Source organism: Dendrobium catenatum, unplaced genomic scaffold (assembly GCF_001605985.2).
Source record: "Dendrobium catenatum unplaced genomic scaffold, ASM160598v2 fragScaff_scaffold_133, whole genome shotgun sequence".
NCBI classification, from domain to species: Eukaryota; Viridiplantae; Streptophyta; class Magnoliopsida; order Asparagales; family Orchidaceae; genus Dendrobium; species Dendrobium catenatum.
The window spans coordinates 10022239-10048603 of record NW_021318595.1 but is presented as its reverse complement, the minus strand read 5'-3'; the positions used below and the strand labels follow the sequence as shown (position 1 = coordinate 10048603).

The window sequence follows — 26365 nt, the reverse complement described above, 5'->3', positions numbered from 1 at the left end:
AAAATTCAATGTAAATTCATACATATATTATATATGCAAGCTTCAAACTCTAAGACCTGTTGGTTTTTTTTTTTGGACTTTTGAGTCAATTAAGACAAACTCATACACACATCACATACGCAAGTTTCAAATTCATGATTGGTTGGTAGTCAAAGCTCCTAACAAGCAAATCATGATGAGCTGCGTCAGCCTTAGCCTCAATTAGCAGATCAAGAGAGAGACCATTTGTAACTTGAAAAAAAATTATGCCTTTCAAATCATAATGGAGATACTACTATAATAATTATTTTTTGGAATTTGAACTCTTAAATTATTTCTAAGAAACACACAAAAATTAGGGTGCAGTTTGTGTTAATAGTAGAGAGAGAAAAAGTTTGGAAGAGCCCAAAAACCTTAATTAAATCTAGCACATCATAGATACTGTTCTTTTTAACTGGTAGGCATTTGAAATAAATATTACATATACTTTTGTTTTACAATACAACAATCAAGAACAATATGAATAATAGTTTTGTAACAGTAAAAAGTTTTACATTACAGATAGAAAGAACTGCCCTAAATTTAGCTAAGAAATCTGAATCATTTTGTTTCCCATGTGGAGAGAGATAAATAGGGTTCTCATTCATTTAATTAATAAGTAGTTGCTAGAATAGAGAAGCTCACATGTAATATATATTTTAAAAATAATGAATTTACTACATTCTATGATCATTTGGTTAGATGAAACTACAAATTAATATGAATTTTCAAGTTCATAGATAGCTTTAAAATCATTCAAAAATATAAATTTTGTTTTCACACTTAAAAAGGGAATATAAACAAAATCTTCATATTCAAGAACATATTTTCATGACTGTAAATATAAAATACAAAAAGACTCTCAATCTTGTGCAGATATCAACTAATGTTCATAGCTCTATTAATTTCTTATGCTTTCTTTCCAATGAAAAACTTCATGTTGCAAGGCTAAATTAATCTACTTTTTTGCTTCTATAGGAAAGACAAATCTTTCAATTCAGCAATCATCCCCATGGCACAAAATCAAGTAGAGAGTGTATTCATTTTGTAAGAGAAAGAAATATTTTTAAACATATAAGAGAGAGCTCACAAAGAGAAGAAGCATCAAGCATGTGGAATTCTTGAGCACCGATGGCAACATAGATCTTCAAAGCACTAATTAACCATGAGAGACGCAAAAGCTTTCCTTGCCTTCTTTCTTCCATCTTAGAAGAAATTAATATTCCCAATCATCTTCACATATATCTTCTCTTAAACTTTTGCAAGGAGGAAAAGGAAAAAAGAAAGACAGCAGTTAAATAACTCATATTAATCCATGGAATAGAAGAGAATAGTACTGAATCAATCAGACAAATCAAAGCTCTTAAACCGCGCGATGAAGCAAATCTGACCTGCAACACTTTGCTGTGGTGGATGTTAGCCAATTTGAGGCGCAAAAGCAAACAAAAAACAAAAAGAAAGAGATTGAAAATATTAAATAAAGAATCTCAGATTTCTAATAAACCTCTAGAATATTATGGAATTTCATTTCCTTCATTTTCCTTCATTCCAAGTAACTCAAGAAGAGGACAGGTTGTAGATAAAGCCATAATTAAGCTGAAGTGTTTCTTGTGCTCCTATCAGCAGGTGAAACTGCAACATGATCTGAGACTTCCATGATTTTGTGAGAGAATGAATATTTCAGATCATGCTGGCAGCTTCAGCTGCTCCTGGTGCACATGAAAAAGAAGCAAAGTTGAGGCAAAGGAGAAATAGAGAGAAAAGTAAAGAAGAGATACGATGGATTGTTAGCTTTCAGTGTTATATATATGATATATTATAAGAAAGCTGGAAGCAGAAGAAATTGTATGCGGGGAGGGCGCAGTTGATTAGAGCTTCCCTAATTTGTTTTAGGTGCAATGGTTAGACTTTAAGGTCGTTGATTACTATGTAATTAATGGAATTGTGGTCCCAAAGCCTAAAAAATATTTAGTAGTATAAGCTAATTATTGGCCACAAGAATCAAGGCACAAGGGCATCTAGGATTTTATGCTTTTAATATATATATAATTATTTCACCTGTATTTTTTAATTAATTTTTTTATTTTTATAATAAATGCTTATTGAATATTGAAATCGTCGGCTTACAAGCTATATTAATTAATCAAGGTAAAGTCCAAACCTGAGATAAGAGATGCTTATTGAAAGTCAAATTCTTCATAAAAATTCACTGTTTAAAATTATACAATATATACTAAAGTTATCACAAATATATATATAACAGATTTGAAATTCTTACCACCACCACCAACAAAAATATCTAGCTTTTATACTACTAGATAGGGTCAGCTATATGAATCAATTTTCTCGATCGGCTGCATGAATTTTTTTCTCCATTTTTTAAATATTTCATTTGAGATTGTTTTTTACTACTTCTTAAAGCATATTTCTAGTACAAATTTTTTTAATTTTTTACTACAAATCTTCTTTAAAAAGCATTAAGAAAGCATTCCCAAACAAAGCCTAAGAATCAAATTCTCATTTAAATCTAATTAAAAAAGTCATTCCTAACCCTCCCACAACATGTCATGATAAAAGAATACTTTAATAATTTGAAATTCTTTTCATATTTTTTGTAGGCAATCAAACATTTTAAGATTTCGTTTGGGATGATTTTTTACTACTTCCTAAAGCAGTTTTTAGCATATTTTTTTTTTACTAGAAAACCACTTTTTAAGAAGCATAAAGAAAACCGTTCCAAACGAAGCCTAAAAGAGAGAAAAAAAGGGCATCTGATTGATATTTAAAAGGGCCTTAAAAGTATTGAAATTTTGCATACCATTAATTTGATCCGCATAAGGTAGAGAGGCAGCTATTGGCATATTTCTGATTGAGGAATTTGCCCACCATCCCTTGCCTGGATGACGTACCCTTCCGAGATTGAAGCCGGAGCGAGGACTTCGACGGAGGAGAATACCGGCGAGGGAACCTGCAAAAGGGTTAAGAACAGAGAACAAAACCAATAGAACAGTAATGGAGTAATTTTGGTAGTATATTCCTTTTTCCTTCTATCACCAATACTTTGGCATCATATAGTCTATTTTCCTTTGGCTAATTTCTTGCCTATTCTAAATAAGGAAAAAAGGGAAATGAGAGAACGTTCACTAACAGAAAGTAAAAACAGAAAGTGTAAAAATACTGTAGTAGTGGAGTGTGTTGGCATGTGGTGTCTTGCAGAGTAGGATAGTCCCATCAGTCCTCCCCGCCTTCAGAGGAGGTGCTCCCGGCCGATGTTAAGGTAGTATCGGCGTCATCTGGAGGATGATATTCATGGATATCTGCTACATTAAAAGTGGAAGAAGTTTGAATATGGGCAGGTAAATCGATAACATAAGCATTATCGTTAATCTTTCGTAAGATTGAAAAGGGTTCGATCTTTATATTTCTAATTTAATTTTAGCATTTATTTATATTTCGTAATGGAGAAAAAAAGATTCATGTAGTCGACCCGACATAATAGGATAAAGGCTTGATGATGATGATGATGTTGTTGTTGTATTCATTTATGTTTCAACTTTTCATAAATCATTATAATGAAACAATATTTAATAATATTGGACTAAGGCTTGGTTTGAGATGACTTTCTTATTGTTTCTTAAAATAACTTTGTAGTGCCAAAGTTTTAATTTTTGTACTATAAAACTAATATAAGAAGCAATAAGAAAATCATCTGAAACGAAGTCTAATAGGATGTCTAATATATATTTTAAAATAAACATCTTATACACATCAGATATATGTATGGCACATGAACACATCAATTATATTTTCAAATTACAATCAATGAATTTTTTTTTTAATTAAGAAATCTCATTTAAAATGACGTTGTGATGCCACAGAATCTAATTTGAAAAAAAAAATAATCAATTTTATTTTAATAAAAACAAACAGGGCTACCTAATATCATATATTAATAATAAACAAAACAGATTATATAATGCAAAACATCAATATATACTTATGTATTCATTCCCAAAAATCATATACAATATTCAATATCTATACAATCATCATATATCTATCATGTCATGAGCAAAAGAGTAGCTAAAACAAAACGAACATGAACCTGAAGGAATCCCCACTTATACCGATATGTGTCAATTTCTTAAGAATTTTCACTAGGGTCCAAAAAATAGGAAAAAATGCGTGTAATTAAAATACTACAATATCAATATTATTGTGAAAAAAAATTGTAATTTTGAATTATATTGTCAATATAATTCAAAATTTATCATTTAAAACTGAAGCATCGATCTCTTTTCCCATCACCATCATTTTTAGCACAAAAACAATCCTAATAAAAATGCAGCTTATTTCTTATAGGGTTGACAAAATGAGAGTAATTAAAAGAAGGCTATCTATCTCAAATAGATGAAACTAACAAATAATGATCTCCATCTTAGCTTCCATTAATATAAGATTAGATCATACGATTTCATTAAAAGTAGACCTAGCTATATAAATTTCTTTATAACAATAGGCACCGGTTAGCCATTAATTTACCTAGTCATGCCATCATAAAATACCTAGTGCTAGATTCCAGAGACTGAGAGGCTGCAATTCGAACCTTTTGCCTCCTCTTAAAAAAATAATAATAAATAAAATAAAAATCAATGAGTGATTAACGCACATCAAACACTTTTAAGAGAAAAGTTAAGAATCTATTTAGGAGGATTGCAGTGTTTTATAAAATTGACTGTGATGTTATTATGAGAAAAATAATATACTAAAAAAAATTTTTTTTCTTCAAAATTTTTTAAAAATAATGAGAAAATAAAAGTAGAATGAAATTACGATTGCTATTTGAAAAATAAAATAGATTAAAAACTTTTTCAAATAAATCCTAAATTATATCTTAAATTATTCAAATAATTGTGAGTCTATGTATATGAATTATTTGTCTTGTGTTAATTAATTACACAGTATTTAAGTGGTTGGTAAGCTTTCCTACAAAATTTGTTTGACCAGCATAATACTTTTTTTTTTTTTTTAATTTAGGGTCATTTTACAAATTCATTTTTTTATCTGTGCAAAAAGGTTTAATAAAAAAAATTAAACCTTGCAATTTCGAGGCATAAATGTTCGATACAAGGTGCTATAGTTGGAGAGATTATTATATATGAAATTCGATACCGGACACATTGTTCGTCCTGACTCTAATCACATGAAGATACATAAATTTTCTCTATTATACACATCATATGTACAAAAGAGAAAAATAATAATAATTTTTGCTATAGTTGATACCAAATCAAAATCGAGCTAATCATTTCAGCTCAAATTTAATTATTTAAATTTAACTCAAATTAAATTATGTCAATTTTGTTGATTTTATAGAATATTTATTTAACTATTAACTATATACAACAACAACAACATCAAACCTTTATCCCACTACGTGGGGTCGGCTACATGAATCTTTTTTCTCCATTATGTCCTATTAAAAGTCAAATTCAAAATTATAATTAAATATCTGAATGAAAAATATATTAAATTTATATTGAAAATAATAATATATATATCTTAAATTAGTTTAATTTAAATATAAAATGATGAACATTAAAATTCATCCTGATGCATTTTACATCATAATATCAAATACTTTTTTTCCCTATTAACTTAATTTAAAATCTATATTAAGCCATCCAAAATTAAAAAAAAAATTATATTAACAAGATTCATTTCAATAACTTCATGTTCCAATATTTTAGGATGCAAGAACAAAGATCATTCAAATTAACTTATTTATTTTTTCCAAGCAGCTTGACCATACTCTCAGCAAGGAGAAATTATTCTGTATGGTCACCGGACGACGTCTAGAGGTGAACCGTTGTGTACTGAATGATATGACACATCCTGATTCTCCTCTGAACTGTCCGATGACCGCACAGAATAATTTATTCAAGAACATTGACAAATATTTAGTTCATTATGCATAAAGAAAAAAAAAGTGCTGCAGCAATCAGTTAAACTTCTGACAAATTGATGGAAGTGTAAGTAAAGCTTCTGTTTCTCAGCTATCTTGCCTGTTATGATACAATATCATTGAATAGGGAGTAACATTATGTTAGGCCGGCCAAAGAGGGGCCGCCTGAGTCGGTCCAACTTGAACTAGTTCTCTTTTACAGTTGGTGGCCGAAACTGGGGGGCGGGCAGATGCCCTTGTGGGACCCAAGTAATTAATTAAATTGCTATTTAGGAGGGAAATTTTGAATCAGGAGCTATTTAGGGAATTTGTAAGTTTCCTTTGGCTTTAGGCTAGGGTTTGGATCATCTTGAATTGGAGAAGAAAATTGAGATATAGGTTTTGTTCATTTGGGCTCTAAGCTTTCCTAGAGATTTAAAGAGTTGTTTCTTCCTCTCGAATTGAAAAAATGTGTATCTTGTATCTCTTTTCTTGTTCGTGAATTGAATAGAAGAAGTTTCCTTGTGTTTTGTTTTTTTTTCCAATTTTACTGAAATTCCTGCATCGTATTGCTGATTTCTCTATGAAATCAGCTTTTCTCGTTATTTTCACCAATTGTTGTTAGGTTTGCTTGCGAACTCAAGTATTTTCCTTAGGGTTAATTGCGAACTCAAGTACTTCCTATCACATTATCTGATAGAACAAATTAAAAAAAATGACAGAAAAGGAAACAATAAGCACAATTTTCAATCAAATGAACTATACAATAGTGAACTTGTGAAGGAAATTTGAAGCAAGTTTTTGAGATTTTGCATAATTATCAAATTCAGAAGTTAAAACTGCAACCTGATAACCCTAAAAAAAATTTAAATGTATGACTAAAATGATGAAAATAAATAACTTTTGAAAGGGCATATGGCTAATAATTTACTATCCATTTCTAACAGCCCTACTTATAAAAAAGGATATTAGATATGATAAAATAAAGAGTACTGCTGCACTCTCCAAAGAAATGTACATATAAAAAAGAAAAAAAAAATTAATATAGGGTCTACTTTATTTAGGTGGTCCAATAAAAATGAGAGACCGTGGATCCAACAACAGGAAATATGTGATTGGACCACCAAAACAAAGTTGATTCCAATTTATTTTTGTGAGAATTTTTTTTAGGAGTGTAGCTTTACAATAAGGCTTCGTTTGGAACAGTTTTCTTACTGTTTTCAAAAGTAACTTTTTAGTACAGAAACTTCTTAAACTAAAAAAAATTGTACAAAAAAACTGTTTCATAAAGCAGCAACAAGACCATCCCAAACGAAACCTAAGTCTTCATTTGGGACGACTTTCTTACTGCTCCTTAAAGCGGCTTTTCAGTACGAACATTAAAAAGCCATCCCAAAGGAAGCCTAAAATACTAGATGCAATGAAATGTAACCCAAGTGGTATGCAGTGGCCCCCTGTATACTTCACACGTAACAACCATGTATGTATGGAAAAATATGCTTGAAATTGCATGCATCAGAAGAAGAACCCACTCACCTACGATTGGTACCACCATAAACAAGCATGCATAGCTGTTCATACATCACGGTCATGGCCAATTCAGTTTCTGAGCAAGTTCCAAGCTGATGTAAATATAATTTGAAATCAGAGCCGTGACAATAACTTTCAAGGCCTTTACCAACTAAACTGGCTGACAACCACCATAATGAAGCAAAATTACAACTCCCATGTAAGCATTGCAGAGCACAACTGGTAAGGAGACAACAATAGAAGTAGCCCATGGGTCATCTGCAGTGTTGGAACCAAAAAAAGATAGAAAGTGGCTCTCACCTCCACAATAATAGATTTCTTTAAGAAAGATCCATATAACAATGTATATTATACGAGTTTTACCCCTAAATTTGGGCTAAAGGCTTTCAACAAATCTCATTTAAAACTTTGGTTCCACCATTGAACTCATTGGTAGACCTTACAACAACAACAACAACAACAACAACAACATCAAACCTTCGTCCCACTACATGGGGTCAGCTACATGAATTATTTTTCTTTATTGTGTCTTGTTAAAAGTCAAATTCTCGTTTAAATCTAATAAAGAAATATCATTTCTAATATGTTCTAACCAAGTATTTTTAGGTCTACCTCTACCTTTCTTAACATAAGTCAAATCTAATACCTCTACTTTTCCTAACCGGGTCATCGGAAGGCCGCCGTTTTATGTGACCAAACCACTAAGGCGACTCTCTCTAATCTTATCTTCCACTGGCGCTACTCCAACCTATTCATGTATATGCTCATTTCGTATCCTATCTATAAGGGTAAAGCCACTCATCCACCTGAGCATTCTCATCTCTGCAACACTTAACTTAGCATTATACTTGTCTTTTAATGGCCAACATTCGGCACCATAAAATATTACAGGTCTCACCACTATTTTAAAGAATTTTCCCGTAAGTTTGAGAGGGACTTTTCTATCACACAACAAGCCCGATGCATTCCTCCACTTCAACCATCCCGCTTGAATTCTGATAATAATATATATGTTTATTTCACCATCACTCTGAACAATAGATCAGGAAAAAGGATCTGAATAAGTGGTCCATGCACATGGTCTTCATTATCTATACATGAAACTACCAATGCATGAAGTGTGTATGCATGCGGTTAAACCTGAATGCATATTTGTGAACTTTGTACACAAATGCAGGAGGCAGAAAATGGATTAATACCATCATGGGGGTTGAAGATTCAAATCCTGGTAGATCATTAACACCAGGAATCAATATCATAAACAATTTCTGGACAAATATCAGATATACATAATATGTTTAGGAAAATTGAAAGGAAAGTGAAGGTACAAATAGGTACTTGAATTTGAAAGTATGAAAGAACATGGTCATATTTTGGCATTTTCGTTACAGTTAGGGAAATAGTATCAATAAATATTACCTTGTACATCAAATATTAAAAACAAGTACTGGGAAAGGTTGGAAGACAGTTACATAATTGAAGAACATTCAACAATAAGCAAAGAAATCCTTTGAAAAATCTTCGTGTAAAAAAAATCAACAATAATGAACAAGTTGTTTGTTTAGTACTCGAGTAAGTCAATGTATTGTGCTGATTTAAAAACCCAATATTTACACAGCACATATTTCATAACAGTAAATAAAATCCCAAACAAGTAAAATGACTGCATGAAACATGAAAAGTCCATTAAGACAGATTCTATAACGAATTTCCACGCAAAAAATTATTCAGTAGTAAGCATTTTTTAAATGTTATATTTCAGAAAAGAGAAACTAATAAGGTACATAAAATTCAGAAAATTATAGCTATGATCTCAAAGTTAAACTCGGTTGTAAGCAACAGATTTGCTGAACAATCGGCGAATGTACCAAATCTGGAGAACGCTGGCAAGCATCAGTAGAAGATACTCCACCACAGTATAAAAAATTAGGCGTCTTCTAGTGCTCTCATTTGCTGCATTATAATACATAATGAAGATAAGTACTGTTAATCTAAACATAATGAGATTAAATCTAATAAATAGATCCAACATTCGAATGCTATGAAGTCCTTTGCATCCGAGAGAATCATGAAACATTAAAATTTTCTGCTATTTTCCTCATTTCTCTTATGTATTTTGGCTCTCTTTTGGTATGTGTGACTCTTTTTAAGACCCATTTGATTGTTGGTAGATAGAAAGCAAGGTTTTAAAAGATTATGATTTTATTTTGCTCGTTTGTTTGTGAAAAAAAAAATCATCATATTTAAGTTTTGTGAAGCTTAAATCTGGTGTTTTTTTTCTTATCAAATCAAAATGAATGACCAGAGCTCACTTATTTGATTATTTGTAGATATGTTTCTAATATCATGATTTCATTTTTCACTAATTCTGTTTATAAGTTTAATGACATCATTATGCTTTTTGCTGATGATATTCTTCTTGTCGATAAGGCTAAAGATGAAGTTGAAGGAAAACTTACATTATGGAGTTCAACCGTAAAGTCTAAACACTTCATTTCAGTAGATCTAAAATCGAGTACATTGGGTGTAATTTTAGCAGTAATAGATCTAGTGGGTGGATTGTGACTTTGGGCGATCAAGTCAGTAAAAAGAGTGTATGTTTTAGATATCTTGAGTCTATTGTTCATAGTTATGGTGAAATAGATGAGGATATAATTAATAAAATTCAAGTTGGATTGTTGAAGTGGAGGAATGCATTGAGCCTATTGTGTGATAGAAAAGTACCCCTCAAACTTAAAGAGAAAATTCTATAAGAGGGTGATGAGACCGCAATGCTTTATGGCACATAATGTTGTCCATTAAAAGAGAAGCATAAAATTAAGCTAAGTGTTGTAAAGATGAGGACGTTTAGGTGGATAAGTGGTTTTATTCTTAGAGACAATGCAAAACGAATATATATGGGGAAAGGTTGGAGTAGCTCCAATGGCAAATAATATTAGAACGAGTAGCCTTAGATGGTTTGATCACATAAAACATCAGTCTTCCACAGACCCGGTTAGGAGGGTAGATGTATTAGATTTGACCTATATTAAGAAAAATAGAGGGAGACCTAAAAGAGCTTGGTAAGAATATATTAGAAATGAATTTTTTATTAGATTTAAATGAGAATTTAACTCTTAATAAGACACAATGAAGAAAAAAGATTCATTTAACCGATCCCACATAGTGGAATAAAGGCTTGATATTGTTGTATATTTGGGAAAGTTTGAAGCTAGCTATGTTGACCTAAATGATGGAAAGAGCAATTTTTATTAATTCCAAAAATACATAAAATAGGTATCACATGGGCAACATAAATAATATTTAGATTTTCTTTTCAAAAATTACACATTAATGTATGTAAAGATATTAAGAATTATATTAGAAGAATAACAATTAGAAGTGAAAATAAATTTAAGATAGATAAAATAGGAAATTATGTAGGAGTTAAAATAGGAAATTAATTACAAAGGACTTATTTGTATCATAAAAAATATAGATATAAATCATTATTATTTAAAAATAATAATAATAATAAAGTTATTTTGCTAATTAATAAAAAATTGTAAATATTCAAAGATACCAATAAATATAAAGTCATTTAAGAAATCATTAGACAAATTGATTTATTTATATTATAAATAAACATGTATATAAATTAAATTTTAACATAAGGAAATGTCACTTTTATAAATGAAGTATTTAAATTCTTTATTAGTGAATCCTCAAACCCTTTGAATGATAATCTAGATGTTTTCTATCTAAAATCCACCAAATGGGCACTTAAAATTTTCTATTATCGTGTATGAGAACACTTTTCTATTATCAGACCCAATCCTTACAAACTTTTCGCTTCTTAAATGAATATTGCTTACTTAGGCGATGGCGGGCATCACGAGCTTTCAGGTACCGTTGTTCTAAGGTAACAGACTCCAATGATTCTCTAAGCTCAGCAATCTTTACATTCACAGGATCAAAATGTTCTGCATCATATAAAATGTTGTCAGTGTATATACGAGAAAGTAACAAAAGCAATTTAACACTTTTACGATTGATAGGAGAGACACCCCATTGAAATATTGGGAAGTAATATCAAAGGTTTAGCACTTTGGGAAAGAAAATAGGTGGATCAATTTAACATGAATAGAAGTTCCAAAAAGTTTTAATTTCTCATGTAACACTTAGTAAAAATAAATGAAGAACAAAGATTCATATAATCAAAACCAAATAGTGAACGACCAACTATGACTGATGATGTTAGTAATGTTACTATCCATAACTATGAGAGGGATTATATTCAGATTTATCATTTCCATATTTACAGCCACTCAAAATACATCAAAAAAATCAATTACCACCCCTTCTATTGACAAGATGATCACCACAGCAATCTTAGACAAGTAGACTAACCATTTTTGGCAAGATGTTGCTCGCTAGGAATATGGCCAACATGGATGTTGAAAGATATAGACTCTGGAATTTTCGTTGGATTATGAAAACAAAACTTGTACATTCCACCGCTAGGAGCCTTAAACTCAAATTTGTCACCAGATTTTCCCTTTGATGTGTGAACAGTGTCACCATGTGGAGAAGAAACCTGCCATTTATGAGACAGTTTGATGGAGTAAGTTTCGGTAAAAATCTTGTGTTTGGTACAATTTAATGAATTTCTAAAGTTAACCAAGTGGGCATATATGCTTCAAAATACAACTGATGCGGCAAAAACAGTAAGACCATCATGTAGATGTTTTTAGAAATCACGCAGAAGAATATCATTACAGAGCTGTGTTTTTCTATGACATGCAAGTACATCTTGATAGCAAAAAAATAAAGAAATTTTAATAAATCAAATGACTAGTTGAAGAACAAGGAAGTTTCGTTCAAATTAGTTGCCCATATGACTAAAGGAGGTCGACTATTTCGAATCACTCACCAGGTAAATCAAATTGTTCAATGCGCAAATGCTAATAGGGGGGGGGTGGGGCAATGGGAATTCAGTTACAACAACAAACAAAATTTTAAATGGAAGGAAAAACCGGAAATGTTCAAAGTTAATTTGGACACTAAATGAGATTGCATATTTCAGTGACATTACAAATGACAAGGTAGCTGTTAGGCCGGTCCAACCTGGACCGGCCCAACCTGGACCGGCCAACAGTGACATTAAAAATGACAAGGTAACACACTACCTAACAGTCGAACAAAGTCAGCCAATAAGACTGTCCGAGAAGAAAAATCAGTAAAATGAATTTTCTTCAACCAACTATGCTGGTAGCAAATGTTACTTTATAACATTTACTAATCCCTCATAAATTTTGTTGGGCCTTCCGCTTTTCCTTTATCTTTTCAGGCAGGTCAAAGAAACTCTCATCTAGTTGAGACCTTAAATGTTTGCAGGAAAGGCCCCGATGCCATTCTAATTAATTTGAAAACGTTGCAACACCACCCTGCCCTACAACATGTTAAGTGCATACAATATCAATTTTGTGAATCACTAGTAACTACTATTTCGGTTCACATTACTACATTAGAATAGAACAAGTTCATAGCAATATAGAGGTATTCTTTAATTAGAAAATATAGATATTTGCAAAAATGTGCTGTATCATATCAGATACTTCTGGGTATTTGGTAAATTTAGATGCCACACAACTGCATCGGATAAACAATTGACGTAGCCATCTCTAATTTTCAAATAGAATATTTGAACACCGTATTTTATGGAAGTATTGAATTTGAAAACTTCAAAAAACAAAGTAATTTTACTTTTGAGGTGATATGTAAATTTAAGAAAATAGTAAAATCAACCTTGATACTTCATCTAAAATCGTCTTGAACGGGCAAGCATCTCAATGCATATTTTAATTAGAAGCTTCCATAATTAAATTCAAGACCATCCAAACTCTGACTTCAACAAACTTATACATGAACTAAATATCTTGACGAGACAAACCCAACAAGACATAAAGTGGTTCAATTCGAGTCTGAAAAAGCCTAGATCGAGCACTTGAAGTATGATTGACAACTTCAAAATATTATTTAGATGATTAAATAACTTCCAAATCTCGCATGCTCATAGCCAAGTCAAGCATTTCGATGAGAAGAATCCAACAAGTAGAATGCTTAATTTCGACAACATTAAGATGCTTAAATGCTGAATAAATGAATCAAAACAAAAAGTCCAATGGAGTGTTCCTAATTTTCTTCATACTTACGAGGCACCATCAGTACACTGCTGCCATTAGACCACTGCCTGACCATAGTCATCGGAAGATTGCCCGACCGCTTTCATTAAAATAATGCTCATCCTACATCGTCGCACCAATTTCATCGACTAAAGTCTTTTGACAACTATTACCTAGCGCCAGTCCTCGTCCAAATAGGATCCTTCGGCCAAATGTCGCATGACGACAACTCTCCAACCACCACAACTTTACAACGATACTCTGACCTCTGTAGCTCAACTATTGTCCTCCAACATTCACTCGACTATGTTTCTCTGACCTACATCATCCAGATACAATCCTCTGACTAGAGTTGCAGAATACAATCCTCTATCCATGATCGCTCGACTACAGTCTACAACCCTTCAAATTAACAATCCATTGATCATTATCGCCTGGTTACACCAACGCCCATTGAATTTATTACCGACGCCAATGCACGACATCATTTGTAAGATCGAAGAATGTTTTCTTAACTCCCAACATGAGCACTAGGATTTATGTTAGATTTCTTGGTATCTGGTTTTCCTTCCTTAAAGGAGACGAAAAACATAATAAATGATCTTTTCAAGACAACTATTATGCTACACAGCTAGAGGGCTTTTCCTACTTCCTACTTGGAATTCATTTTGTACAACTTATGTCTATATATTGTGCCAACACCTTTCCCAATCTCAGGATACAACGTCAATTGTAACCAATGACAAACACTAGTGAAATTATTTTAACTAAGATAAACACCATAATTTTTCTTTTTATGGATTTTCACATAAGATTCTAGTGTCTCTTATAACTCCTCTCTTATCTTTATATATATCGGATCTTTGTACAAAGCTAAGGAATTAAACTTTATCTCTTTATCATTACAAATATTCAGGCACAATAATTTGGCGTCGTCTGTGAGAGGTTGACAAGACATTGTTGGGTGATTGGTACTTCTACTCTTTCCTTAAACTATGATATCTTGTAAGGTTTGGCCAAGGGTTTTAATTTTAGTTTAAGCTTACCAACCAAGAGTTGCGACATAAAATTTCTTGAGCTACCACTATCCATCATAATGGTACATAATTTGCCTCCTATAGTACAAGTGGTTTGAAAGATTTTCGTCTAAACCATTTATCTCTGGCATCAATTTTGATAGTCAAGACCCGACAAATAACTAATTAATGATCCCCTTGATCACCTTCAACATTAATTGATTCCAACTCTTCCTCGTTTTCTTATTCCTCAATTTCAACATTAATTAATTTTAATTTAAGCTACACTCAAAGCTTTTCGAGCTTCTTGGATAGTTGTGCAAGCTCGGGTTCGTTTAAAACTCCAATGTTCGAGCTCAGCTCGTGTTTAGATTTAAGCTTGTTTAACTTCAAGCTTGTCGAGCCTCTTATCGAACGAGCTGACCACAATTCACAAAAATCTGTATTTGATTTAAATTTAGCCAAATAGCTCGTTGAGCGAGCTCGATAGAATACCTGCCCAACCCGCCAGCTGCCCGTTGTTCATCAAATGGCATGCACATATATTTGTTTTTATATAGCAACATCACTCATCTCCAGGGGGTATGGGACTAAACCCCCATAGTTTTTTTTTTTTTTTTTTTTGAGTTTCTTGATGCCCTGGAGGAGAGAGAGAGAGGGCGGGCAGGAGAATGAAAAAAATTCTCTATGCCCTGGAGGAGAGAGAGAGAGAGAGAGAGAGGGCGGACAGGAGAATAAAAAAAAAGCCATACATATAGAGAAAGAGGGCGGTAGAGAGAATGAAAAAAGTAAGAAATATTAAAATTTTAAAAAATATTTTTTAAATTTTGTTAAATAACTTGAGATATAATATTTAATTTTAAATTTAGTCAAATAAGATATAATGTGAGATATAAAATTTGTTAAATATTAAATTTAGTCAAATTAGATATAATATTTATTTTAAATTAAATGAGGAAAAAATCAAGCTTCTTAATGAGCATGTTCACGAGCTCTAAACTATATCATTTGTGAACATAAATGAGTGAACGCTGGGTTGTTCAAGATTGTTCATTTAGCAATCGAGTATTGTTAAACTTGTTCAAGCTTGTTCATTTACTTTATCAAACAGACATAAACGAGCTCCTATAGAGCCGAGTCACGAGTAGCTTGTCGAACGCTCAGTTCATTTACATCCCTAGCTTGAACTGAAACCTTTTAATAAATTTTGATCCATATCTTCTGTGCTTACATTCGAAATGAGCGCATTGACAAGAGAAATTCACTTAGCCCAATATCACTCAATTCCAATGCCGTTAAAGCATTTAAATGCCCAAGGAATAGTATCTGATCAAGGGAATAAGCATGGGTTGTCCATGAAGTGTTTTGGAGATATTTGTTAAAATTATTAAAATGTCGCTCCAAAATACTATAAGTACTCTCATTTTTTGAGAGTTTAGAGATATGAAACCCTAGAGCCATATCCAAATATTTATGTTGACAAAGATTGCCGGTGATCGTCAATACTCGATTGCAATTGCCTGACTACCAACATGGGACTCTCACCGTTCAATTGCAGTTACCTGATAGTAATTATTTAACCATCATTGCCGACCACTATTGTCAGATTGTCATCATCCCATTGCAATCATCTGATCTCCATATCTTGATCGTCTCATCACCACTTACTACTTCTTTAGCATTCTCTAATATAGCCCAAGAGATTAAACTAGTCTTCTAAACTTTATAATCCCATCTTCTCTAAGTGGGGGGAAGAGAGAGCTTCTGTTTTTGCCAGCGGTAAGCCATGTGTTTTTTCTTTTCTTATCAAAATTTTCATATAAAAGCTCAAGTGAGCCCTATGAGCATATCTTTTATCGATGTGTGTAGGATCTTCATACAAAAAAAAAAAATGTAAAACTCTCACTTTACAGCTGCAAGTATTTTGGCATGCAAGAAGAATAAAGAATTATTACGGGAGGTTGACAAGAAATGGGTAGATAAAAGAGAAACAAGAATAGATGTTGTGCGATAACACCTAATGCTGCAGTCAATGAGAATTAATGGCGAAGGAGGCTTATAAAATTGAACTCACAAAGTTGAGATAAGGTTGAAGGTGATTATGAAAAAGCTAGTACCTTGCTTTCATTCAAGACAAACAATATGTAATAGTATCTAATAAAATAGTAAATTATAGAGAAATTTATAAACAGTTTTTATAACTTACAAACTACGAAAAAATCTATGAATGTAATGAGTTGTTATGTATTAGTATGTGATGATGTTTTAATTATGCTTGCTTATATGCATTAACCTATTTGAATCCTACAATGCTTAAAACTTGTAAGCACATGTCTGTGTATTATTTATGCTTGATTAGCACTGTTGAATTTGACCTACATGCAAGAAAGGGAATGCTCATGGAATAGCGTGGCGTGTCAAATTCTACCAGAACTGACCTTGCCACTGAACTTACATTATTGCCTTCATTTGAATCAAAGGGCCATCCATTTCTTAGTTGCCAACAAAGTACTTGCTATTGAAGGCAGTTTTCCTGATCATTTTTTCGCATGAATTAAGAATATTCATACTTCTGAAGTCAATTTATCATCAATTATCAGCCTGGCAGCAGGTTGTTCAATTGATACAATTCTGCAAAAATAATGCAACTAGACTTCATACAGATGTAGCACAAACAAGTAACATTTATAGATTTCCTGGAGCTGTCGGAGCCAATTAGATTGTGGATGCAAACTAACAAAGCTTAATGATTAATCTTCTTCGGTTCATACTCATACCACTGAGCTTACTGATGAAGTATGCTAGTTAAAAACTCAGGCTTCATTTGGGGCGGCTTTCTTACTTATTCTTAAAGCAGCTTTTTTAAGAATCAGTAAGAAAGCCGCCCCAAACGAAGCTTTAACGATGAAGTATGCAAGTTGAAGGTTTAGTATTTCGGTCCTGTGACAGTAAAACAAGGTTTTTTAGCCCTGAAAAATATATTTATTTGTTAAATCCGGTATTAATTGACAATATTAGTGCATACAGGAAGTTCCCCAGAATAAATTGACCTATGTCGTCCAGAAAAAATCAAAAGAAAACACAAGAAATGGACTCCCAAGCTCTACCGCCATCCCGCTATCCCCTCAGTAGTTCATCCCTTTCAAAATCCTCCCACCGCACTGGTAATCAGTCATAAATAATTAAAAAGATGAGAGCAACCAAAACACCACCTTTTTGCCGGTTATGAAATAGCAAACGTCCGTTTTTCCGTAGAATTTCATCGATCAAGATTAAAACTTTATATGATGCAAGAAAAAAGTCCTCTTCATGGACAAATAACAAATTGAAATCCCAATCCGAGTCAGATAAATAGAAAAAAAAAACCCTTCAAATTGATCAATTAAAAGACGAAACAGTATCACACTGATCAGAAAAGCAGAAAATCCAAAACGAATAATACTTGGTGGATAGAAGCGGCATAGAGGGTGCTTACAATTAAATCTACGCCTGGGTGGTCCGAACCCCAGAAAATATTGTGATCGACGACGACAAAGTTACCCGAGACTAGATCGCCTTCGAAGTGCACGAATTCGTAAACGCACTCCACTTCGTGAACGGTAAGAGCGAGCCCAGAGAGGCGGAGAGGGAGCACAAGGAGGAGAACTACCCAGATGAACGCCGCCGCTGATCCGTTCGATGCCTTCCTTCGCTCCATCGAGATGGAGCCGATCTTAAAACCCGTGAGGCCTACAAACATTCTATTCTTGAGTGTAGAGTTTTAGCTGAGTCAAGTTGACTCGTGAGTTTCCTTGAGATCAGCAAGATAAATGCCTCGTGAGCCGAATTTGATGAGTTAATAATCAAGTTTAAATCAGCATCAACTCAATTCGTTAATTTGTAAGCCAGCTCAATCAAAAAATATTAATATAAAATATATTTAAAATATATTATGATTCTTGATTTTATATACAAAGTTATTAAAAAATATTTAAAAAGTATATCTCACTATCTTATATTAAGTGATTCTTTATTAGTTTTATAATTTCTCATTATTTTTTATTATTTTATTAAAATAATTACTTAAATCATAATCATTTTCTCTGTTTTATAACAAATAAGCCTGCTCGTTAGTGGCTCAAACTCGTAAAATAAAGCTTGGGTTTGAGCATGAACCCAATTAATTAATCAAATTTAATTTAAATCAGAGATTACTCAAGCTCCGCTTAACACATTTACACTCTTATTTGCACATACCCTTTATTAATTCATTCTTTTGGCGATGCAACCATTATAGCAATCTATAACTTATATGTAGATATTGACACTAATATGATGTCTTGCAGAATAAACATAATCTAAAACTCGTTCGAGTAAGGCAAATGGTAAAGCTCAGACTCAATTGATTAATTAATTGAGTCTGAGCTCGAACTTGAGCTTTATTCAATAAGTTTGAGCCGGTTCACGAGCCAGCTCGTTTATCATGAAAGAAAGAAAATAATTATGATTTAAGCAACTATAATAATAACATAGTAACATAAAATGAGAAATCATAAGAAAAATAATAAATAATCACTTAATATAAGAAAGTGAGATATAATTTTCAAATATTTTGAACAATTTTGTACTTAAAATCTTGAATTTTAATATATTTTAAATATGTTTTTTAAATGAGCTGGCTCGCGAGCTAACAAATAGAGTCAAGGCTAGCTCAAGCTTGCCTTGTTAGCTCATCTAGTTTGGCTCATGAGTTGCTTGACTCGCTTACACCCTAACAAACACAAGTTGCGTTTGGGTTGGTAGTTGTAGGAAGACAAGCTGGCGGGCTCGGGTCGTAAATGCAAGACAGCAACAGGAGAGTTGATTGTACAAACCTAGAAGCGAAACAAACTAAAGGCCATGACCTGGGAGGCAAACCAAGGTTTGGAATGGGAGCAATCCCACAAGTTGGGGTTAGACTTGGACGAGCGGCTTTGTCGTACAGTTGGCACTAGACACGGGCGAGCAGGGGGTTTAGGTCAGGTCAGAAGCTCACAGAACAAGCGCTGCATAAGGCACAAGGGTGCATATTGTGGGAGTAACAATGATGGTGCGCGAGCTTTAGAATGCGCGGGAGCCCGATTTGAGGTCGTGGATCAGAACGCATAATGGAGGCATGTCAAGAGCAAGATTGGGCTTAGGTTGGCATGTTTGCTCATGGAGTTCATGCAGGGAGTCGGTCGGGTCGCAGCAGATGCAGGTTCAAGCAAGTAGGTGGAGGAGAAGTAGGCCATCCGGTGGAGACTCTCCTTAGGTAGTTCTTGATGGAAGCAGGTGGAGCAGTTGATCTCTATCAAGGCAGGGAAGCAAAAAGATCAGCCACAAGGTGGAGGTGCAACTGCCAGGAGGTGATCGGTGGAAAATAGAGCAAGGTGTTGTCATTGCAGCAAGGAGAGGCAACCAGCGGTGAAGATTTTTTTTTTTTAATTTATTGTAAAATTGGATCAAGATAAAGATTATTAAAATTTGATCCAATTTAAAGTTATGCTTGTTCTGCAATATCAATGTCAATATCTATATATAGGTTTATAAGTTGATGTAAGGGATGTATCCCAAAAGAATGAACTAATAAAAGCTATGTGCTCTCTCCCTCCATTCCCTCTTCATTCTCCCCTCCCTCTCTCCCTCTCTCCCTCTACATTCAACAAACCTTCCTTTCTCCAAAAAAATCTCAACAACTATATCTGAAAAGCATTTTGCATTCGTCTTCCTATAGTCCTGGCTCGACTACTTTCCAGCCTTGGTCAAGTTTGCCATGCTTTTGCTAAGAGGTCATGAGGCGAGTTCACATTGTGTATGAATTTGGAATTTGCCTAAATCTATTGCATTCCAAATTCATTATATATAAAAAAGAACTGATAGAAATATTCAAAACTACTTCAAAAGATATCTTAAATTTATTTACTATCAGCTAAACATTTGAAATACAGCACACTCTGGAATCAAACAACCCCATAAGCATAACCATTCGCATCAGCTTCTTCAGGAAAGGCAAAATAAACAACTTTTATTCAAATAAACCGCAGCAAAACTTGTTCTTGATGGTATAGACTATATCAACCTGATCTCCTTAAATCTCATATTACGCACATAAATTCTGGAAGAGATAGTGAAAACTTCTACATTGTTTAGAGATCTGACTGATTTTATGCATTGTTAACTTTTGCAGGAGTGTTTGCATATTTCCAGGAGATTGACTCAAATGAGCCCCAGGTCCTTGAACCAACAACCTCGTGAGCAGGGACCGCATTAGAAAGTTCTTCCAAATCATCTTCTGTAAGCTTCACGTTTATAGAACCAATGTTGCTGTTTAGATTCTTGATCTTTGTTGTTCCTGAAAGCAAAATAGAAAAACAAGTGAGCAATTTTTGCAGCAGTTGAATTCAATAGACAAAGAGATCAAGTAGTAGTTTGCTCTTGCTCTTTCAAATGAGAGATTATAGATGGCAGAAAAAATATAGTTTGGACTCATGATTTCCAAGTTCACTATCATTACCAATCGGGTGTTAAATGTTCGAATTATTTTCCTTATTAAAATAATGTATAAGAAGTACAAGGGTGGAGAGACACAGAGAAAGATGATCATTGAGAACTAGCCAACATTTTCTAAAGCCCAATTTGGTATAATTTTTTGTTTTGTTTTTAATAAAAAAATAATCTAAAACTGTATGCAAGATTTCATTATAACTTCAAGAGTGAATGCAAAATATTTATGAAGCAGGTTGTCCACCTATATGACAATGTGATAGTTTTATTTCATAGACAGTTATAAGGGAGAGAATTACTTGTAATGAATGGGGTACAAGAAAGAAAACTATTTATTTAGGCCCAAGAGGGCTGATCATGATGTCGACGTCTATCTCTCTCTCAATGACGCACCTCGATGGTGTTGAGCTTTTTTGAAGCAAGGAGTAAAACTTATGTAGTGGATCGTTGGGAGAATAGAGGTGCAAACAAAACTAGAGAACAAATACTAAACTCAAAGCAATACCATATATTCTTTATCTCCTCCTTACATCTAATCCTAACTATTTATAATGCAAATAAAACATTCTAGAAATTAAAGATATATTCCTAAGCTCTATTATAACTAAGATGTTCCATATCATCCATCTTATGCACGGTCATTTTAGATATCTTTAACAAATTATTTAATATAATATCTCCAAAATTTCAGTATAATTTATACCATGTTTTCATCACTATATCATCATAAACGTTTGATATAGTGGTTTGAGTTCTGCTAAGTATGGACAAAAGAAATGTAAGTGTTATATGGAATCTCACCTGGGATTGGAACAACATCATTTCCTTGATGAAGGATCCAAGCCAAAGCTAATTGAGCTGTTGAGCAATGGTGCTTTGCAGCCAGTTTTTCCAACCTGAAGTATATGATCTTATTTTTCTTTAGATTATCTTCATTGAATCTTGGATGTGAGGCCTGGAATAAAAGCAGCTTCAGTAATATGATGAACATGAACTCATTAAAATAAGTGCATTATAATTTCGACTACTTGCAATAATATAAAAGAAACAATTAAATCAAAACTATACCAATGAACTATTTGCAGGCACACTATCAAGGACTGCTCTACCACCGAAAAAGCCGCGGCCAAGAGGGCTATATGGTACTATTCCAATTCCAAGTTCTCTACAAAGTGGAGAAGAAGATGTGCATTTAAATACAGATGCAAGCCAAAGCATCCTCTGTAAGGTAGGGATCCATGCTAATATACTACGTTTATCACATTCTTGAAAAAAATAAAATCAAACAAAATGTGGACAGTTAAGCTATGAAAAAAAATTGAGAAATAAAATCTTAAACTCTAACATTTTAGGGTCTTGTGAACATCAATCATTGCAGGAAATTCATCAAATACCCGCGGCATTTCCGGTGGCTAAATAATCGCCGGAATCACAAGCGGTATGACCGTAGGTAATAAGCGGCAGTTATACATGTGGTTTGACTATTGGAATTTCCGACAGTCATTTTGCTGCCCACAATGCCGCCGGAATTTTATATGTACGACACAGTTACCGGTGGTTTTACCGCCGGAATTCTTAAGAAGGCTAATAAAAGTGGCCAAACCTGCAAAGTGGGATTATCTCTTCCTCAATATCTCTAGTCCAAAGAGACCATTCTATTTGCAACGCACTAATTGGGTGAACAACGTGTGCTCGTCTGATTGTATCTGCGCTTGCTTCTGACAGACCAACATACTTCACCTTACCCTCCTCAACCAACTTCTTAAGCTCCCCAATCTACAATAGTAGATTACTATAATCTAAGAACACTATAAAAAATTAAAGAGTTGCAACATTCAAAAGAATTTAATGGTTGATTAGTAGTCTCACTGTTTCTTCAATTGGCACAGTTTGATCAATCCGGTGCTGATAATACAGATCGATGTAATCCAATCCAAGCCGCTTGAGACTTCCTTCCAAGCAAGCTCTCACATACTCTGGTTTACCATTTACGATAGGATTGCCTCCTTGATTAAGCTCTACAATCCCAAACTTTGTGGCCAACTGAATCTTCTCCCGTGGAAGTTCCTTCAATGCCTGCAATCATACAATTTCTTCAATAATCATAATAATAATATCACAACCTTTTAAACCAACAAATTTACTCCTCTTCAAATCTGTCATGTATACTTATTAAGAAACAAGTTGATTACGAAAGCCATAAGAAGAGAAGGGGATTTAATACAGACCTTGCCAAGCAGGATTTCATTAGTATGAGGTCCATAAACATCGGAGGTGTCAAAAAAGGTGATGCCTTTGTTAAAAGCTTCCTTGATGATGGATATGCCCTCTTCTTCATAAATCGGAGAACTATACGTTCCAGTGAGACCCATACAGCCAAACCCTAATTTGGATACCTAAATTAGGAGAAATAAATAATCAGAAATCAATCAAGACATCTTGATAACAATGCATGAAAAAACCATACATAAACAAGGCTTAAGGTGTTGTTCTCTTTATCATTGACGAAGCTTTTTCCTCAAATGAGGTTGAAAAATGCGCAAAATAGAACACATTACAAAATTCAAGAATTTGAACTAAGAACTGCAAGAACTCCAAAACCAATTCAGAACACAAACTAAAATTTTGCAAAAAAAATTAAGAACTTTGAAGAATGAGTTTGTTACCTCTAATCCCTGGGATCCCAGCTTCATTCTGGGTATCAAAATTTCGTTTTGCTCTCCCATTTCTTCTCTATCTGAATCCCCAGCGACCAAAAATCTAGTTTTTCTCCCTCTCGCCCGTATTTTAGTAGCTTCTTGCGTTGCAGACAAGCGATCGTAGCCGGGCCTTCAATTTAAAGCAAAGTGTCCGGATCTGATAACCGCAAGTGAGCTTACTCTCCAGTTTGCAAACTCACTCGAGTCACTCTTGTCTAGCAACGCACTTGGGAATGGTGAGGTCAGCCAATGCATCATCTATAAGAAATATTACTGAAATTTGGTTTTTTTTTTTTTTTTAATTTTTTTATTTTACTAAAAGGGTAGGTCCTACTTTTACATTACATATCCGCTGACGTAATTAATATATATCTCAATTAAATTTAGATTAATATGTGACCCACTGATCCTTAGTTTGATTGGTTGGTGGGCAAGTAAGATTGGTTGTTTTTTAATCTGTGCTCGATTCTCTTCGAGCAGCAGCATCTTTTAAATGAGGGCCAATCAAGTGCGACCATGAGGCTTCTGGGGTAGGTGCCTCTTCTAGATCAGCCGATAATTAGTCACGCCGCCAAGTGCCCATCCGGGTATGACAGTGGATGGATATCTCGTTCCAAAAAAATAGGATTAATATATGATGCCAAATTTATAACTTTTTTTTTATGAATTACTATGTTAAGAAAATGAAATTTAGGTTTCGTTTGGAAATTAGGGAGTGTTCAAATACACACATATAAGCTAGATTCAAATTCTAGGCCTCTTAATTAAGAGCTAAACTCACAAGTCACAACCAACAAATCAAGGAAAGCTGCGTACAAATACACTTTTAAGTATGTTCCTATTTTAATTAAAATTAACAAGAAAAAAAAATAAAATACAAAGAAAACAAGATCCAATCACTCATTTGTTAGATTTAGGATTTATTTGAGATGATTATAATTTTTTAAAAAATAGCTATGAAATGACTATGAGGAAATTAACTTAGGTTTTCTTTGAAATAACTTGTTAAACAAGTTTTTTAGTACAAAATTTTTTAATTTAAAAAATTGTACTAAAAAGGTACATTAAAAAGCTATCTCACACAAAATATTAATCAATTTTGTTATAAAAAGTAGCTTTTCATCGTATTTTTTTTAAATAGCATGAAAGTAATAAACCAAAAGTATAAAAATAAATTTATAATTTATCTGAAAAATAAAACAGTTAATAAGCTATCTCAAGCAAACCTAAGAAAAATAACTATGAATGCATGAAATTCACGTCAAGTAGGCTATTTAAACTAAAGTAATTATATAATAACATAAATAGTTTTTTTTTTTGGACCATCGCAGCTACTTCGTTTGGACCATCGCAGCTACTTCAAGCATTATGAGGGTTTGGGACACCATGGCAAGAGATGAAGGCTTTGTTTGGGACGGTTTTTTTACTACTTCTTAAAGCAGCTTTCTAGTTTAAAAATTAATTTCTTTATATTATAAAGCTATTTTAAAAAGGAGTAAGAAAGCCGTCCCAAATGAAACCGAAGTTTCGTTGGTCGCCGCGTCCACCTTTTTGGTGGCGGGTTGCCGAAGTTTTGCTGTGGGAGATGAAGGTATTGCTGACAGTGAGGGCGAGGTTGCATTATTTGATTTAAGAAACCTTGCATTGAGTGAAGGTGGGTCGCCTGGCGGCGAAGCTTTTGGCTCCTGGCTCCTCTCTTAGAGAAGGCATAAATTCCACTTGCACGTACTTCATAGGCATAGCAGGCCATTCGCGGGGCGAATTATTACGTCCGGTCACCGGACGTCTGGACATCCAATCCAGACGTGCCATGTCACCCAAATACATCCGGACCTGGTGCATTTGGGTGACGTGGTGCGTTTGGATTGATGTCCAGACGAATCCGAACACCGGACGTAATAATCCGCCCGTACTTCGTAGGCATAGCAGGCCATTCGCGAAGCTTGCAAAGGAGGAGCAGCGGCTGCTTTTATATTCAATGGAGCATTTCATGCATACACAACATCTCTTCCTTGGTCAGCATGAAGGGAGAACTTCTCCCTTCTCTATACAACCTCACGCTCGGTAACAATGCACTAGGATTTATATTATTTTTTTTCTTGGAAGGGAGCACTTTTTAACAGAACAAAAAGAAAAAAAAAATGTAGAAAACAGGAACACTAAATTTTCTTCAATAGAGAGGAGATAGACGCTAAAACTTTTCAAATTTTCCATAACATTTTCAACTACACACTAAGAACATTTTTAGGCTTTAAAATAACCCACAATTCCAATGGTTACATAAAAACAGCCCACTATTCCCAGTACAGTTATATGAAATAGCCCACTATTTCTATTGTTACATAAAAACAACCCACTACTCCATTTACAGCCACTATCTCAAGTTGGTTACCTGTATTATCCGGATGGTTGAGTTTATCAACAAATTCCTCCTCCATCCTTCATGCCAATTATCATTTTGTATTTTTCTAAAAATATTGTGGATAACGG

General features: G+C 33.6%; 2 protein-coding genes and 1 long non-coding RNA gene across 3 annotated transcripts; all 3 read right to left on the bottom strand.

Annotated features, from left to right (window-relative positions):
* Positions 1–889: 889 nt before the first annotated feature.
* Positions 890–1924, bottom strand: LOC110110011. The gene is made up of 2 exons (XR_003702235.1): positions 1523–1924; positions 890–1274 (listed from the first exon to the last, which is right to left on the bottom strand). It is a non-coding gene; the product is annotated as an uncharacterized LOC110110011 (long non-coding RNA).
* Positions 1925–9167: 7243 nt separating this feature from the next.
* On the bottom strand, positions 9168–18411 carry LOC110110032 (transmembrane emp24 domain-containing protein p24beta3). The gene is made up of 4 exons (XM_020841315.2): positions 18148–18411; positions 11882–12068; positions 11347–11454; positions 9168–9445 (listed from the first exon to the last, which is right to left on the bottom strand). Exons 1-4 carry the CDS (start codon positions 18409–18411, stop codon positions 9312–9314), a joined length of 693 nt encoding a protein of 230 aa, XP_020696974.1. The 3' UTR covers positions 9168–9311.
* A 2234-nt stretch (positions 18412–20645) lies between these two features.
* Positions 20646–24002, bottom strand: LOC110110034 (probable aldo-keto reductase 1). The gene is made up of 7 exons (XM_020841318.2): positions 23843–24002; positions 23405–23572; positions 23046–23252; positions 22780–22952; positions 22245–22341; positions 21978–22131; positions 20646–21024 (listed from the first exon to the last, which is right to left on the bottom strand). The coding sequence occupies exons 1-7, from the start codon at positions 23900–23902 to the stop codon at positions 20837–20839; spliced, it is 1047 nt and encodes a 348-aa protein (XP_020696977.1). The 5' UTR covers positions 23903–24002; the 3' UTR covers positions 20646–20836.
* Between the last annotated feature and the right edge of the window lie 2363 nt (positions 24003–26365).